The 17383-nt window shown below is 44.0% G+C and overlaps 1 protein-coding gene across 2 annotated transcripts in view; it reads right to left on the bottom strand.

Annotated features, from left to right (window-relative positions):
• The window catches only part of TMEM268 (transmembrane protein 268), a 208451-nt gene that overhangs the window by 110144 nt on the left and 80924 nt on the right, over positions 1-17383 (bottom strand). Inside the window, exon 9 of one of the 2 annotated variants that reach the window (XM_081803469.1) lies at positions 8580-8991. The exons of the other annotated variant lie outside the window; for it this stretch is intronic. Within the exon in view, the coding sequence (XP_081659595.1) occupies positions 8932-8991 (60 nt within the window). The 3' untranslated portion in view covers positions 8580-8931. Of the gene's footprint in view, positions 1-8579; positions 8992-17383 lie in introns of those variants that run through there. 2 annotated transcript variants of the gene reach the window in all.

Below are 17383 nucleotides of genomic sequence, written 5' to 3'. Positions count from 1 at the left end.
GAATCTTAAGCAAGCTCCATGCTCAGCGTGGAGCCTGAGGTGGGGCTTGATCTCAGAACCCTGAGATCATCACCTGAACCAAAACTGAGTCTACTCTCAACAAACTGAGCCATTCGGTGAGCATCCCTCTCCTGACTCTTATGCCCCACTCCTTCACTTCTCACTGGCAAAGTCCATCAAACTTGCTCAGCCTCTGGTACCTGAGGGCACACAGGAAGTCTTTCACCAAGAACTAGACCCCCTTAACCTGGATTTGGAGGAATCTACTAACTCAACAGGATGTAGTCTCCACTGCAAACCCAGTCCTGTCTGGTAACCTCCAGAGACATGAAAATACGCAGTTGCAGACTAATCTGTTCATTCACAGAGAGAAAACAAGTACCTAGCATAGTGTTAGTGTGTGGTAATCAACACCAGTAGTTACTGTCTGTCTTGACGAGGGACTCTTTCAGAAAAGAGACTATATGTTGTTAAAGTCACTTCAATTCAATCTAACAATTATCAGTTAAAGACCTTCTGTGGCCTAAATACATGGCTGGACATTATCTCAAGCAGCTTATGGTTAGTGGGGGAAATAACAAGGAACCAGATGATCACAGGAAAGGAAGGAGTGAAGGGGACATCACAGGCAAGTTTCCCAGTGGAAGGAACAACAGAGCTACTCCACCCAGGCTGCATAGGAGTTGGGCTAGTGAACAGAGATTTAAGTAGAAGAGAGAGCGCAGGCAAAGGCCTGGAGATACAGGCAGACTGGTGTGTTTGGGAAACTGGAGCGAATGTAATATGACTGAGAGAAAAGCACTGGGAGTGAGGGGGCAGATCAAGGGGCACAGAGAGAGATGAAGCTGAAGACGTAGCTGGAGCCAGGGATGAGAGGCACTATAGGCAATGTTGATGATTTTCGACTCTCTCTGGAGGGTCCTGGAGAGCCATGAATGGACTTGAAACAGGGGAAGAACCTGATAAAATTTCTAGTTTGGGAAGATTATTCTGGTCTCACTCAGTGGTAAAAAAAAAAAACTGGTCGGGGCAAGATTGGAGTCAGGAAGATCTATTGGGCTGTTGTTGCTGTCATCCAGGGAAGAGGTGACAGTGGCCTGGACTAAAGTATTGTCAGAGGGATGGAGAGAAGAGTGAAGACCAGAGATATCGTGGCACAGCCAGCAGCCCCCAACAACTGATAGAATGTAGTGGTTGAAAGAGAAGGAAGCAAGTATGATGCCCACGTTTCTGGCATGAGTCATTGAGTGCATGATAGTGCTACTCTTAAAGTTGGGTGACCCCAGGGGAAAACAGGTTTGACTCAGAGCATAGGAAGGTGGTGTATTTAATAGTGGACGTGGTTTGCATACCCCTTTCAACAACCCTGTAGGATAGATAACACTCTTTCCATCTCAGAAACGGAGACACTAACAGTCTGGGAGGTGGAAGGTCATAAAACCAGGAAGAAGAGGAGCTGGGGCAGAACTCTTGACTCCAGGGGCCTGAGGAACAAGGGAACCCCAACAGGCCACATTCCCAAGACCAACTTGGGGCTGACCATCGTTAATATCACCCTGGAAGCTCACGCTTCCTGTTTAGAGGAACAAAGGCAGAAAATCCAAGAGATACCACCCACAGTCATTTCTGTGTATTTCAAATTCCCCACCACACAGGGTTGGGTCCTGGATTTCGTTATCTCCACCGCACAATTTGCCAACCCTTCACCCATGGTTAAAATGGTCCCTGTAACCAGGGAGATAACATCAGGCAAAAGGTAGCATTTCCTTTTCTGGGAGTTGTCCCCACCTATTCCCTAGGCTTACTTCGCACATCCACAGGTCCTCGGCTACCGTGGTCTTGGTGTCACTGCAGTGTCCACTCCCCTCGCATCTTCAAGCAATCATGCAAAAAGGAAGTCATGCACCACCACAATTATTAACCACTTCTCTCTGCTCAGAGGCGAGCCTAATTCCAGCCCTGCTATCTGATGTCTGTAACTTCTGGACTTCCAGAGCATGCAGACCTCAACCTTCTCCCCTCCCAGCAGTGTCTAACAGTCAGCCATCAGAATTGTATCAGGCACCATCTCTGAACCAGTCATCATGTCTGGAACCATGGAAAGTTCAGTCATGAAGACTCATTATAAGCCAGGGAAGTTGTGTGTATAAGACCCAAATTAAAGTCATAGATTAACAACACTGTTGAGCACCTACTAGATGCCAGGTACCCTATTAGTGCTTTCCAGATGGTAACTCCTTCTATCCTCATAACAAGCCATGAAATAGAAATTATTTTCCACATTTTCTATACGGTAGGAGACGAAATTCAATGTAGCAAAGACTGGGTAAACCCAAAATAAGCTCATTTCTCTTCTTCCTGTTCGTACACATAGACTCCATTTCTCAAACTCCCTTGTAGGTATCACTGTGGGTATGAGTCATGACCGATAGAAGTTACACGTGTCACTTCTGGACCTAGCCCATAAAAGCTCTGTGTGATCCTTCATCTTCCCTCCTCTCTGTCACATCCAAGAGAATCCTGCAAGTCACATGGAGAAGATGACTGAGACTATTTTGGCCTCATTCCTTGAATTACTGCATGGAGCAGAATGTCCCCTCCTTGGACTTCAAGAGAGGGAGAAAAAAAGTTCTATTTTGATAAGCCACATTTCCCATAGCTAACATTCATTAATGAGTACAGTAGGCCTCAAACACATCAAACCATTTGCACAAAGCCCACCAACTGGTTAGTGGCAGAGAACAGATTTGAATTTAGGTTAACCTTATTCCAAAGACACTAATGTCATGCACCTTGCCCATAGATTTGGGTGGTCTAAAGAAGAAGATGAAAAAGCCAGAAAGAAAGGTAGCAGTGAAAAGAGTCAGAGAAAAGAAGACATAAAGTATTCTTGAGGAATGTGAATGGAATAAATGTTCTCTGCTGGAGAGTTACAGGAGTGAAAATTGGAAATGTACATTGAGCTGTAACAGCATAAACTAGGGCATGTTGCACTTACAAACAGAATCAGAATCTCAGTGGCTAAACACAACCAGAGTTTACTGGTGGCTCACACTACATGTCCAGGGCAGGTCCCCAGCAGTTTGGCACACGTCACTTCTGGTCCTATTTCTTTGGTCAAGGAAAGTAATGTCACCACACTTCAACTCAAAGTCGGGGCAAGTACAATTCTACCATATACCCAGAAAACAAAGATCTGGAAATATTTGGTAAGCAGTTCTAACGGCTACGATCGGGTCAAAATGGGACAGTCCTGGAAATCAAAGTAAAGAAACATACATTCCATTGGGAACTATTTCTATTAGAGGGTTAACCTTCTAGCCCTTCTCAAAAGCAGGAATTCTTTTTTTTTTTTTTTCCAGATCTGGAGCAGAATTACAGATTGAAAGACGATATACAGCTTTTGGAAAGGAATGTGTATTGGGAATATATACTGGGATATTTATTGGGAATTTTAAGAAATTTTGACCCTCAAATTCCCTTTAAGTACAATAATTACATAATATTTATGCTCTTTGGTTCTGGAGTCAGCTCTATCTGAAACTCAAATCCAGACTGCCAGCCACCAAGTGTGTAATACGGAGCAAGTTGTCCAGCCTAACTTAGCCGTTCTCATCTGTAAAGTGAGAATGATGGCAGCAGTTATCCCATAAATACCAGGGTTCCATATAAAAGCCCCTCACAAATTCTTTTTAAAATATTAGCCGCTGTTAAACAACCAAGAATTCATGATGGCGTATGCACTCTTCATAGCACGGCTTGTAAGAGTGGAAAATTTGAAATTCTCTAAAGTGCCAGCCACACAAAAATTATTCCATGTGTGTGCAAAGGAACAGAGAGAGAAAGAAAGAATACCAAATAGTTATTTTTTCAAAAAATATGATAGAATCAGATACATTGATTTGGAAAGATATGCATAATCTACTGTGGGGTTGGGGAAAGCAAGTTGCAGAACACAGTGCACAGTTGATTTCAAGTGTGTGTTTGTATACATATAAGACAGGATAAGTATATTAAGTCATAATGAGTCCTATAAAAATATTTTAAAGAGTATGTCATAGGCAGTGATTAGTTGGGGATGGGGTACCATTTGAAACTGGGTGATCAAAAATGGCCTTTCAGAGTTGAGCTGTGAATGGTAAAATGTTTTGTATAAAAAAGAAGGGCTTACATCAAAAAACTGAAATCTTGCCATTTGCAACCACGTGGATGGAACTAGAGGGTATTATGCTAAGCGAAATAAGTCAATCAGAGAAACAATTATCATATGATCTCACTGATATGAGGAATTTGAGAAACAAGGCAGAGGATCATATGGGAAGGGAGGGAAAAATGAAACAAGACAAAATCAGAGAGGGAGACAAACCATAAGAGACTCTTAATCTCAGGAAACAAACTGGGGGTTGCTGGAGTGGAGGGGGGTGGGAGGGATGGGGTGGCTGGGTGATGGACACTGGGGAGGGTATGTACTATGGTGAGTGCTGTGAATTGTGTAAGACTGATGAATCACAGACCTGTACCCCTGAAACAAATAATACATTATATGTTAATAAAAAGGGGGGGGCATGACCCAGCACCCAGATGTTGGTTTGTAATTCCACTCTCCAGTAAAAATAAATAAATAAAAATTTAATTTAATTTAATTTAATTTAAATTTAAAAAACAGGACTCCTTGGAGAAATGGCTGATTCTAGGGCTGGGGCAGAAAATATAAAAGATAAACCTGGAGAAAGTTTACCTGACAGAAAGTAAGAAAATGTTCAAAAAAAAAGGCTGGAGGCATATCCAAGGGACAGAGGAGCCAACGAAAAAGAGCTTCCAATGCCCAAAGTCGGGACAATTTGGAGCAACAAAATAAATCAGTAGTATTGGATTCTTACTCCAAAGTATAAATAACTATTCACGAGTCCATGCTGGTATAAATAAGTAAGTAAATAAACAAATGTGCAAGAATAGATAAATCTCCTATCACAAAGAATTCCAGATAATTTGTGTAGTCTGCCCTCCAGGAAGTGGAGCATAACTCCATAACTCTGTAAGTGTGGGCTGAGCTAAGTGACTTCCTTCCAGAAAGCAGAGTATGGAAAGGGGGGTGGGAGGGAAGGATAACTTTGGAGGAGAGAGAAATCTGACAAGCAATACTTCAACCAGGGAATCCAGTTTAACATCATCAGCAGTAAGTCGTGTTGATAGCATGTACCCTTATCATGTGATGAAGATGGCACTCCGCCTCTGTGGTATTCCTTCCCAAAACCCATAACTCCAGCCTAATCATGAGAAAAACATCAGGCAAATCCCAAGTGAAGGACATTCTATAAAATATCTGCCCTCAAAACCCTCGAGGTCATCAAAAACAAGGAACGTCTGAAAAACCGTCACAACTCAGAGGATCCTTTAAGAAAAGAGAAAGAACCAAAAAACCACTACATGTCATGTGGTATCCTGAATGGAATTCTGGAACAACCAACAAGAAAATGACATGAAGGGAAACCTAGGTGATTTAAATGCTTTGTGGACTTCACTTAATACTGTATCAATATGACTTCATGAGTTGGGATGAACTGTTAACAGAGGGGCAACTGTACTATCTTTAAAACTTTTCTGTAAATCTAAAGCTACTCTAAAATGAATATTTTTTTTAAAGATTTTATTTATTTATTCATGAGAGACAGAGAGAGAGATAGAGACAGAGGCAGAGGGAGAAGCAGGCTCCCCGCGGAGCAGGGAGCCCGATGCGGGACTCGATCCCAGGACCCTGGGATCATGACCTGAGCCGAAGGCAGACGCTTAACCAACTGAGCCACCCAGGCGTCCCATAAAATGAATATTTTTTTAAAAATGAATTGATGTCCATGAACAGGAGAAGGAATAAATTGTAGTATCTTCATATAATAGAATGCTAAGCAACAATAGGCAGATAACTGGTGAATGCTACAACAGGGTTGTATCTTAAGGTTATTGTACTGAGTGGAAGAAGCCAAACATGAAAGAGTACATACTGTATGAGCCATGTACCTGGCATTCTAGGATAAGCAAAAATAACCTATGGCAATAAATGCCCAATCAGTGGTTATTTGGGAATTACCAATAAGGGGAGAATCGACCAGGAAGGACACGAGGGAATTTTCTGGGTTGATGGATATGTTTGGTGTCTTGATGTGCATTTGTCAAAGTTACTTGAATGGTACACGTAAGATCTGAATTAAGTGTAGGGATTAAATATATATTATAAATAAATGTAAAATATATAAAAAATAATGTGAAATTTAAAATAATATAAAATCAATGTAAAATATATATTCACGTGTGAAAGGAAGGAAGAAAAAGAGGGAGAGAGGGAAGAAAGATGTTTTTGAAGCCTAGGACATTTGGAGTACAAGAAAAATTAAAATTCTAATCCTTTGCCTAAAGTCATTTGTTTTTAATCTTTCAGACACATATATAACAAAAATAGGATCATTCTGCTCATATTGGTCTGTAGGCATTTTCTCAGTGAATAATGGATCTTGTAACTTACCCTTCAATAACATGGCACCTACTGGGATGCAAAAGCTTTGTATAGTGCAATGGTATTTTATAACCTGGATATATATGGCAAAAACTACTAGTTGCCTTCTAGGGATTATTCCAAGGGGTACTTGGGCAGGGACAGTCTTAGGAAATCAATGATCATTCATGTCCATTTGGAGACTTTCCTAAAACTGACCTGCCTGAGAATGTACCTTTGTCCAAGACAAGGTTTTGGCCTCACCTCTCCGGTTCCCACTTCCCCTTTCAAAGTCACTTTTTTTCTCACCATACAATAGAAAAACACACTTTTCATCCATGCCGAATATTATTTTTTTTTTAAAGATTTTATTTATTTATTTGAGAGAGAGAATGAGATAGAGAGCATGAGAGGGGGGAGGGTCAGAGAGAGAGGCAGACTCCCCGCCGAGCGGGAGCCCGACGCGGGACTCGATCCCGGGACTCCAGGATCATGACCTGAGCCGAAGGCAGTCGCCCAACCAACTGAGCCACCCAGGCGCCCCCGAATATTATTATTGATGATGATGTTGATGATGGGGTTGTCAAAAGGAACAACTCAAAATTTTGGTGTCAATGTTGAGATCATCAGTGAACCTAATGACTGAATAACAAATCTCTTTGCAAGTCAGGTGACTTCCAACTCTTGTTTCCAACAAAATTGAAGGAGTGAGCTGTCAGATAATCAATGATTAAAACTAATATCTGGGGGCGTCTGGGTGGCTCAGTCGTTAGGCGTCTGCCTTCGGCTCAGGTCATGATCCCAGGGTCCTGGGATCGAGCCCCGCATCGGGCTCCCTGCTCGACGGGAAGCCTGCTTCTCCCTCTCCCACTCCCCCTGCTTATGTTCCCTCTCTCACTGTGTCTCTCTCTGTCAAATAAATAAATAAAATCTTTTAAAAAAATAAAATAAATAAAACAAATATCTGATGATACGCTACTGTGTGATTTTTGATATGCACCTCAGAAGAGTTCAGGGGATGTAAGTGGCATTGCTCTAGAATAACACTCTTCTGTCTCTGCTTATTTTTTATGGAACAAGGTTTTCAATGTTTGAGTCAGTGGAAAAAAAAATCAGAAATATAATTAAGGGCTATGCCTACTCTTCCTAGTACCAATAGTCATCCACAGACATATAAATTGTTTTTTTTAAAAGCCTCATTACTCTGAAACCAATATAACCACGTATGTTAGTTATACTTCAAATCAATCAATTAATCAATCAGCCTCATTTCATGTTTTATATTGCCAAAAATATGCTACATTTATATTATTTTTATCAATTGAATAGTATCTATAACTATAATGTTAATTCAAAGAAAAATTTTAGTAGAGTCTTATAGCCACATGAAATTAAAAGTAAAATTTCTGTTTCTATACATACTGTTGTGGCTGAGAGGTATCCTAAAGTGATCAACAAAAGAAGTTCAAGCAGAAAAATGTATGTTAGAAAAAAAATCTGTAGAGGAAGTAGAATGAGAAAAAAAGGAAGAATAGAAGATTTCCAACTGGGTAAGAGCTCGCCTGTTTATTTCTTAGATAGAGGATGGTGGCTATCATATCACAGTGGTATTTACATTCCACTGGATATATTTTTACGGTGATACAATAGTTTTATTTTTTGTGTCAGTATAAAAATGGGCTGGAAATTGTCTCCTTCACATCCATAGACACCTGTGACTAAAAAAAAAAAAAAAATCAGGGAAATCTAAAAATGTACAAGGTGTTCAGTAAGTTTTCAAAATGCTGTTGAGATGTGTGAGCAAAAATGTTTGAAGACCCTGGGCCTACCCACTACACATTTTTTCCCTCTTTCTTTTATTCCTTAAGCCAGATCTGCAGGCAATGTGCCCAGCTGAAAATCCACCCCCCGGTTCTCTTCGCAGATACATTTGGCCAAGGGACTAAGTGCTAAGGACACGCTCACTTTTGCCACTTCTCCCTTCAACATGGGGTGTGAACACATGGTTGGGGCACCAGCAACCACCTTGGACCAGGCACAAAGAATAGCAGTGCCAAAGGACAAAGGAACGTGGGTTCCAGATGACTTAGCCCTCCACGCCAACGCCCAAATGCTACCTCCAGGATTCCTTCAGGTAGAGAAAAATAAATCCATACATGTTTAAGTCACTGTTATTTGGGGTTTTCTCTTACATACGGCCAAATCTAACCTGACTGGTAGTGTGGCCACAATCAACTGTTGAACATTTAGGTTTTCTCCAGATTTTGCTATTTATTATAACCGATACTGTGATCCTTAGTAGATGTATCTTCAGACACATTCGTAGCTATTTTTCTAGGAGACGGTCTAGGAAGTTAATTCCGGGTGAAGAATGTTTTCATACATATTGCAAATTTTTCCCACGCAAAGGTTAACTTACACTCACATCAGTAGCGTTTGAGACTTCAGAATTCCACATGTCTCGTCACCATGGGGAAGTTTTCTATCTGAAATATTGAAATTTGCTAGAAAGGAAAAAAAAAGTCTCATTTATACATTTGGTACTAAAAAAGTCAACGTTTTTTCCTGTTTATCTGCCATTAGCTATTCTGTATTTTTATTATTTTTAAAAATTAAGAAAAGGAGCCAAGGGTTCTTCTGCTCCAGATGGAGTAACGGTTGGAGAACTAGAGGCGAGGCTATGTGTGGAGCCCCCGTTCACTGAAAGTTCCGTGGCAGCAGCAAGATTATCCGCCTCAACCTTTGTGCGACGCCCAGCACACAGCAGGTGCTCACTAAATAATGCTTTCATGTATGAAAGCCATTCTCTTATGATCTGACTTTGAGCAAGCAATTTCCTGCTCTGGCCTCAGTTTCTGGTTTATAAACTAATAGGATTGGATGAGTCTACGCCCTGGTCTTTTCCAAGTGTAAGGACTTCTTATCTGGGGACAGCCAAGTCCAACTAACACCCACAGAGTGTCGGGTGGGAAGGACTCCCTTCCTTCGGGGCTAAATCTATTGCCAGGGGCACCAGAGGCACAAGAAGATAAAATAAGCAGAAAATGAGAATTTAACATTCCTTCTTGTTCCATTCCTTCTACTTTGCTAGATATCAAAAGCGTGACAAAGGCAGTAAGAGACACCCAGAAAGTCCCTCCTCTCCTGAAATCGCCTCTGAGGACCAGCGATAAACCCTAGCTCCAGTCCAATGTCTGTTGGAGCCCAGACACTGAGGTCAGAGGAGCCTGGAATTAATTGAGCAAAAATCTGTAAATGAGGGACGGTGACAGGGATCCCGCAGGATCAATTGAGAATAAGGTACCTGCTCAGCATGTGGGAGGGGCTCGGTCACCAGTAGATTCCGTGGGTACCCAGTCCCCATGCCTCGTAAGTGTCAGGCAGCTGCGGCAGTGGTTTTTTCCTAGAAAAGCCCCCACAGTGGGATTGGTCACGGTTTCTGGCTACATAATTTCAGACTCTCGCTCTCTGGCCCTCCTGGAGATTCTGAGAGTTTCCTGATCCCCTTTCAAAAATTCCTTTGCCACTTCGATGAGCCTGGGTAGATTCTGCTATCTGCAGGACCAGGACCATTATAGCTCCCATCAACCACTGCATTTGACAGATTATTTGGTCTAAATCCCAAAAGGAAAGAAGGTTTAGTCTACCCATGCAGTTCAGCGCCTGCTCTTGACTCCACCTACTATGGATTCAAATTTTGCCCCAGTCAACTTGTGTGTGCATTGTCTTCGGGGCTCAACAGAAGCCCCTTAGAAACAGAGGCGGCTTCTTGATGTCCAGTGGAAAATGACCAAAGGAGTGAGGGGGAGTGAGGAGGTAAGGTCTGAGTCCACCCCTGGAAACCCATGTGGTCCCAAGTAAGTTCTTACAGTACCCCAGCCCCGTAACATGGGAAGGTAGCATCTGGCCCAGGCAACTAATGTGAGATCAAAATGACAATAGATCTGAAGACCCCTTGTCAACTGTAGACCTAAGGGACCACTTCAGCAGGGTCTTTTTTCATCTACCTCCCCTGAAAAGCGCTTTCTCTCCTCTTCCAGGATGCTTACCAGAGTGAGCTGGTCTCTCAGCCCAGGGGCGCGGTCAAAACACGGGCCATAGTGTCCTCTAGTGGACGTAAATGAAAAGGGTATGGTTTTTAAATGGGTTAGAAAGCCACAAAGACCGAACTCCGAATTCTGGAATTCCAGAAGCGGAAGGAAGTTTTGAGATCATTTAGTCTAACTTCTTCATTTACAGTTGGGATGATGACAAAAGGCCTAAGAGGGAGAGTGACTTGCCTGAGGTTATACCGAGAACGAACGTCAGAGCCAGGACCAGACCCCAGCCCCCAATGCCCATCCAGAGCCAAGGTCATGGTCTGGGACATGAAGCACAGAAACCTTCACTGCTCAGTGTCCACGTGTCCCTGGACCCTTGGCACAGCTCAGCCATGCCTTCAGGGAACTGGGGCATTTCCCCTCCCAGTTACATTGTCCAAAATTACATTATTTCTATTTAAAATCTACCATGTTAATGTTCTAATTTTGATACAAACAAACCTAGCTGTAACTATGGCAACTTCCTGGCACCTTAGGAACAAAACACTCTCAAGCATGACTGGATAATTCTAAGAGAGAAGAACAACAGAAGGACTGATTTTTTCCATGAACTAGAGAAGTCCGTTATTTGAGACACCAGTCCCTCCCATGGGTGGTTAACTCTGACGCTATATCACAGTCCAGAGGAATTCAAGGCAAATCGCCTTCACATGGACACAGCTGCCCACCTGAGTGTGACTTACATAAGAACCACATTCTAATGGTGTCCAGTTAGCCATCTTAATAAACGCCAAAGGAAATTTCTAGAAGCCTTTGCGTTAGCCCCTAAAACTTTTTAGAACCTCAAAAGGCCATGGGGGATGACTTCATCCAATGGAAGCCTCAAATAAGCCACTTGGCTCTGTCCCCAGAGACAACAGGTGGAATCTGGAGTGAATCATGTCCCCCACACACACCAGCTCCCAGCAGGTCCTGCCGGCGTTATAGGGTCACTGAGAGGATTGAGTGGGCTTACCCCAGGATCAGAAACACCACAAATGTGCAGCCTATTAGTCACCCAAGAAGGAACAGCATGAGTATTTCTCTCATTCCTCGACAGGACCCTGACGCTTGGCTTGATTCACTCCTCTGTTTCTTCCATTATTACTCGACAAAAACAATTGAGTGTTTACAGTATCACTATTCCAAGAGGTTTGCATGGCTTAACTCAATCCCCACCAGAACTCAGTAAAGAAGGCAAAATTATCCCCCATTTTACAGATGGAAACGCTGAGCCTCAGAGAGGGGAAGTAACTCACCCAATATCAAACAGCTCGTAAGTGGAAGAGTCAGAATTTGAAGACAAGCCCACCCAACTTCCAAGTCATTGCTCAGTCCCATGCTGAAAATTATCTGTGCAGATGTAGACCAACTTCTTCACCATCCCTTATCCCAGTAGGGAGTACTGGGACATCCCAGTAGGACGTCAGTCAGGGGTTGAAGGTCAAAATCACAAAAGATTCTGTTTGCCTCCCCCAAGGCATCTCTAGATGGGCTTTTCATGCTTTTTTTTTTTTTTTTTTACGATGGGTTTCATGCTCATTCTAAGCATGTTTGCCCTCACTTTGCCTCCTTCTAGCAACACAGGTGTATATGCACAATCAAAGTCAAGAGAGGAAGAGACACCACCTTGGGGGCACATTTGGTGTTTCCTCCTTCGGAAGGCAATATGTTTCTAGAAAGAATGAAGGCTTTGGGGTAAGACAGACCTGGATTGGAAACCCAACTCTGCTGTCTCAGCTACCTCTTTGTCCTTGGATATTTATTCACTCCAGACCTCCTTCTCTGCATCTTAGAAAATGTGGACAATAACATCAACATGATACGGTCATTGTGATGATTAATTCAGACCTACCTGTGAGTGGCGGGCAGTGGCCGGCAGGCACGCAGTAGGCGGTCAAGAAACGGTAGCAATTAGACCATCAGCCTGCTTTCACTCTCCTGGGATAGGGAGAGGCTGGGGACGACAGCATGTGTTTTGAAGGGATATTTTGAGCCGTGAGGATGCTCCAAAGATTCCTAGGATCGAGGCAAGAAGGTGCTGGGGCTCACATGTGGAAGACGCTAAGTGATCTGTAAATGTGTCCTAGGCCACAAAAGCAGAGAGGAACGCCAGCCCTGTGGCCACAGGCAGGAGTGCTGGAGCCCGCGGGCCTGAGTGCAAATTCTGGCTCCTCTCAGCATCCTTGTAGCAAGCTGCTTAGCCTACCTGTGCCTTACTTTCCCATCAGTAGAAGGGATAATGACAGCATCTACATGATAGGGTTGTTCAAGGCTTACAAAAGAAAGTCCACAAACTGTGACAGTCACAGTGCTTAGCACATAGCAAGGACATGCGAGAAGCTAGCTCTCATTGGCCCTGGGCCTCCATGGGAAGCCCGACTCTGTGTTGCCATCTGGACTCATGCATAGGCCCAGCTCCTGCCAGTGGGGCCCCCGGTCTTTGACTTCGTTTCTCAAGCACAGGGAACATTTGCCATGTCACAACAGCCCTTGGACTTGAAGATCCTTAGCTCCATTTGTAGGGAAGGAAGCCGACTCATGAACTCATGCAGGTTCTCAGGCGAGGCAAGGATTTGAACCAGGTTTTCTGCCTCCAGTTGGCAGGGTTCTTTTCATAGTATGATCATCCCATAGAAAAATCTTTGTAGTGGGGAATCTGTGTCCTTGGAAGGAAAAGTTTGCTTTTTAGAAATGCACAACAGGCATTCGAAGCCAAGATCAGCAAGGGAAGTAGATTTGCGAGTAGACCCCATAGGAATTTGACCTTGAAAGAGGAGAACAAACTTTGGGATCTGGGGCAAGACGTGTTGCCATACTGAGCCTCCGTTTCCTCATCTGTAAAATGAGCCTGTTGGACAACATGACCTTGAAAGGACCTTTGGGAAGAGTTTGAACAATGGCAACCCCAGTGGCCTCATGCTTGATGCTGGATGTAAGTTTAGCTAAATCTTGTTTAAATTATGGTTGACTTTATTGTGTAGGTGATTCCAAAATAACCAGGACAATCACTTTATTTGACGGGCAAAAAGGTGTTAAATCTTACTAAGGAAAAACAACCCCCAACCATCTCCCGCCCCATCCCCAGTGATACTCCCCAAATTTGTTTGTTCGGTGACATAATCTCTAACATCTAAAATTAGCACCTGAGCTTCTCCCCTCTCCCACTTCATCATCTCTGAGAGGTTCTATAGATTAGAGAATTGCTTATAATGACAATGGAATTACTCATTTTAAAAATTGCAAACTGAGAATACAAGTCTCCTGCCTTATCTTCGGGCCTGAAAGGAAAAGTCTGTCTACCACCAAATAAAGGGGAAAAAGCAATTATCTGAGATGAAAACCCCCAACCCATCACTATGCATCCGGAAGATGGAATTCATTGATCAGAGTCAAAGTTCCTGGTCTAGGTGGAAAAAAATAAGGTCCCTGCATCATTAATTTCAATAGAATCTAAAATAATAGGATAGAGCCAAGCCAAAATACAATGAAATCTAATGTTCCCTGTTCCCTAAGTCACCTGCTCTCAGGGCACAGGTGGGTGGGAAGCTCGCTCACACTCAGAGCTGCTCAGAAATGGGTTTCAAAGCCACTGGGCTTTCTTCTCTTTTAATTATGATAGATTTCAAATACTTAGAAAAAGGGAGAGAATCGTACCAATAAATACACACTAACCCAGATTTAGTAAGTGCTGACATTTTGCCGTATAAACTGCAGGACGTTTTCAGGCAATAAAATGTTAAAGATACCATTGAAACTTCACGGACCAGCCCGCTTCCCATTCATATCACTACTTCCCTGAAATCGCCACTATCCTGATAGGGGGCTCTGCAGCTCCAAGCTGCTTTTCATGCACACTCATACGTGTATCCTGCTTTGTTTTTTCTCACTGTGCCAAGGAAGGCATAATAAAAACTTACCACTTCAATCACTGTAGAGCATAAAACCCAGTGTGCATTCACAATGTTGGGTAACCATGACCACCATTCAAGCCCAGAACATTTCATCCTCACATAGGAAAACCTTGTCCCCTTCCAACAGTCACTCCCTGGTCTCCCCAGCCCCTAGCAACCACAGGTCTTCTTGATACTTCTAGATTGGCATATTCTGGGCATTTTCCTGTAAATTGAATCATATGACCTATGGTCTTTTGAGTCTGGCTTCCTCCACGTAGCATGGCTCAACCATATGGTGGCACATGTGAGCCCTCTGTTCTTTTTCATGGCTGAATGATATTCCCTTTTGTGGACATACCACATTTCCTATACCCACTCATCTGTTGGTGGGCACTTTGGTTGCTTTCACTTTTTAACTAGTGTGAATAATGCTGCTATCACTATTCATATGCAAGTTTTTGTGTGGACAAATGGTTCTGAGTCTCTTGGGTATACATCTAGGAGTAGGTTGCCTGGTCATGTGGTAACTCCACGTTTAACGTTTTGAGGAATTGCCTACCTGTTTCCAAGACTTGGCATGTTTTGTAATCGGTATCCTCCTGCATCTGCCTTCTCAACTCACCATGATGTTTTGGAGAGTTTTCCAATTTTGTGGTTAGCTGTAGTTCAGACAGATGCCATTGCATGAACAAAACCACTGTCCATTTGCCATTCTCCTATTGCTGGATATTTAGGTTGCTCCCAGTTTTCCACTGTCAGAAATCACACTGCCATGAAGGGAGTTTCAAAGTCTTTGGTCTGTGGACCAGATCTGTAAAGCTAGAGACCCTCACAGACCACTCATTGTCCTATTCTTATTTGACAGCCACCTCACCCCCAAGTCTCTTTGGGTCATGGTTCTGGGTTATGGGTGGAGACTCAAAGTGAGCAAGCTAAAGGAACATACCAGACCATGCCCCCCAAATACCTGAGGTTCTCAGAACAGAGGGCAATCTGTGTGTTATTATTTCCAATTCTTGGCTGTCCTCCTTGGAAGAGGATTATCCAGCCCCCCTCACTGCTCTGTGACCTGCAGTGCATCCTCAGAAGAGGGTGGTCCTGTCCCTGCCCCCACCCCACCGCAGACATCAGGTGTGGCCATGTGATTGGTGTGTCCTCGGGCTGTGAGCAATGATGGTGCAAGCAAGACAGGAGCAGGAGTTTGGGGAGCCATCTGCTGCCTCTTCCCTCGGCTGGAGGAATGGTACATCCCAGAGGAGGGCTGCTTCCTCGGCCTGGACCCCCGAATGAAGTCAAAGCATGTAGAGGAGAGCCACAACAGGCCCACAGGGACCTACAGAGTGAGCAAGACAATCTTCCATTGGTGCAAGCCTTTGACATGGTGGTGGTGCTCATCCCGCAGAAAAACTGAGCAAGAGCTAATGCAAAGGATCTCTTCTTTACCCCCATCCCATAGAATTCCCGGCAATTTTGATCTGGAGGTCCACCTGTCTAATGTTTAAACCCTTGTAGGCATCATTCCAATTAAAATGCATTTACCAAGTTTGGACCCTTCCTCTGGCCCAGCCCAGAGCTTGGGATTGCCAAACACAGGACGACGATCCTCACAGCTAACGTTCACAAGAATCCGCCCTGGGCTAGGCACCCTCGTGCAGACAGTGTGTCATTTGTCTTCATGTCACCCGAATGAGGCAAACATTGTCGTCATCCTCATTTTATTGAAGAGGAAATTGATGCTTCAAAGTATTAAGTAAGTGTCCTCAGGTGACATTTGATGTAGCAAGAGGCCACCGGAAGGACTGCACCCCAGCACTCCCGCTGGTCCGACCTCTAAGACACAGAGCTTGCCTCCCACGAGCTCCCAGGCGCCTCGTGGAGAAAATGTCCTCCCGTCTCACCAGCTGTCTGTCTGTGCTGGGGACTTGGCACAGGAAAGCAGGCGGACGGGCGCAGTTCTTACCCCGGGGGAGATCACATAGAAGAAAAATTGTTTAATGCTAACGTCATTCCATGAACATGAAATACCCAGAACAGGCAAATCCATAGAGACAGAAAGCAGATCGAGGGTTGGGGAGTTGGGGGGTGGGGGCTGGGAGTCGGGAGAACAGGGAGCAGCTGCTGAAGGTGTGTGTGGAGATGGTGGAAAATATCTGGAACCAGATGGTGGTGGCGGTCGAGCAATACTGTGAATGTACTAAATGTCACTAAGGGTAAATTTTATATTATGTGTATTTTATCCCAATGAAAATAAAGCCAACTGTACAAACGTGTATGATTGCATTGAGTCCTATAGGGAAAGCATTCGGGGAGCCATCAGCCACCAGACAGGGAGGCCCGCCTCGGTATGGGGGGTCAAGGACGCTTCTCAGAGGAATCCCGTTATCACTGCGCAGTGTCCTGGGTGCCTCAGTGGAGAAGGGACAGAGGTCGGCCCCGCAGATTGCGCCCCCCGAGTGCTGCAAACCTCCCTCTTTGCGGTGGCCACAATGCATAAGTATTTACTCACTTGCCCACTGGAAGCAGACTTACTCGTTTGGTCACCAGGTATATTTCGAGTGCAGAGCCTGTGTAGACCCCAGACCGTGGTAAAACAACAAAGCCCCTGCCCTTGGCACATTCCAGCACTTGGGTTGTTGACTTTCCTTCCAATCCTGAATAAATGCATGGAAATCAGATGCAGACCAAGTCTTCCTCCAAAATGTATTAATGAGCAAGAAGGCTGCCCAGCATCTTCTCCCTGCCCCCACCCTCCCTCTCCAGCAGAAATTCTGCGGCAACATTGACAGGCTCCCAGTCCGGGACAGTACCCCTTGGTGACGGCAATCCCCAAATTACTAGAAGTGTCAAATCTGTGAAGCCACATCCCGACGTGCACTTCATGCACAACAGGATGTGCACTTCGACTACTAAGCATCTTCTAT

Source organism: Leptonychotes weddellii, chromosome 14, assembly GCF_054177405.1.
Source record: "Leptonychotes weddellii isolate Sample4059 chromosome 14, ASM5417740v2, whole genome shotgun sequence".
NCBI lineage: Eukaryota > Metazoa > Chordata > Mammalia > Carnivora > Phocidae > Leptonychotes > Leptonychotes weddellii.
Note: the sequence above shows the minus strand (reverse complement) of the source record. Positions and strands in the feature narration are given on the sequence as shown.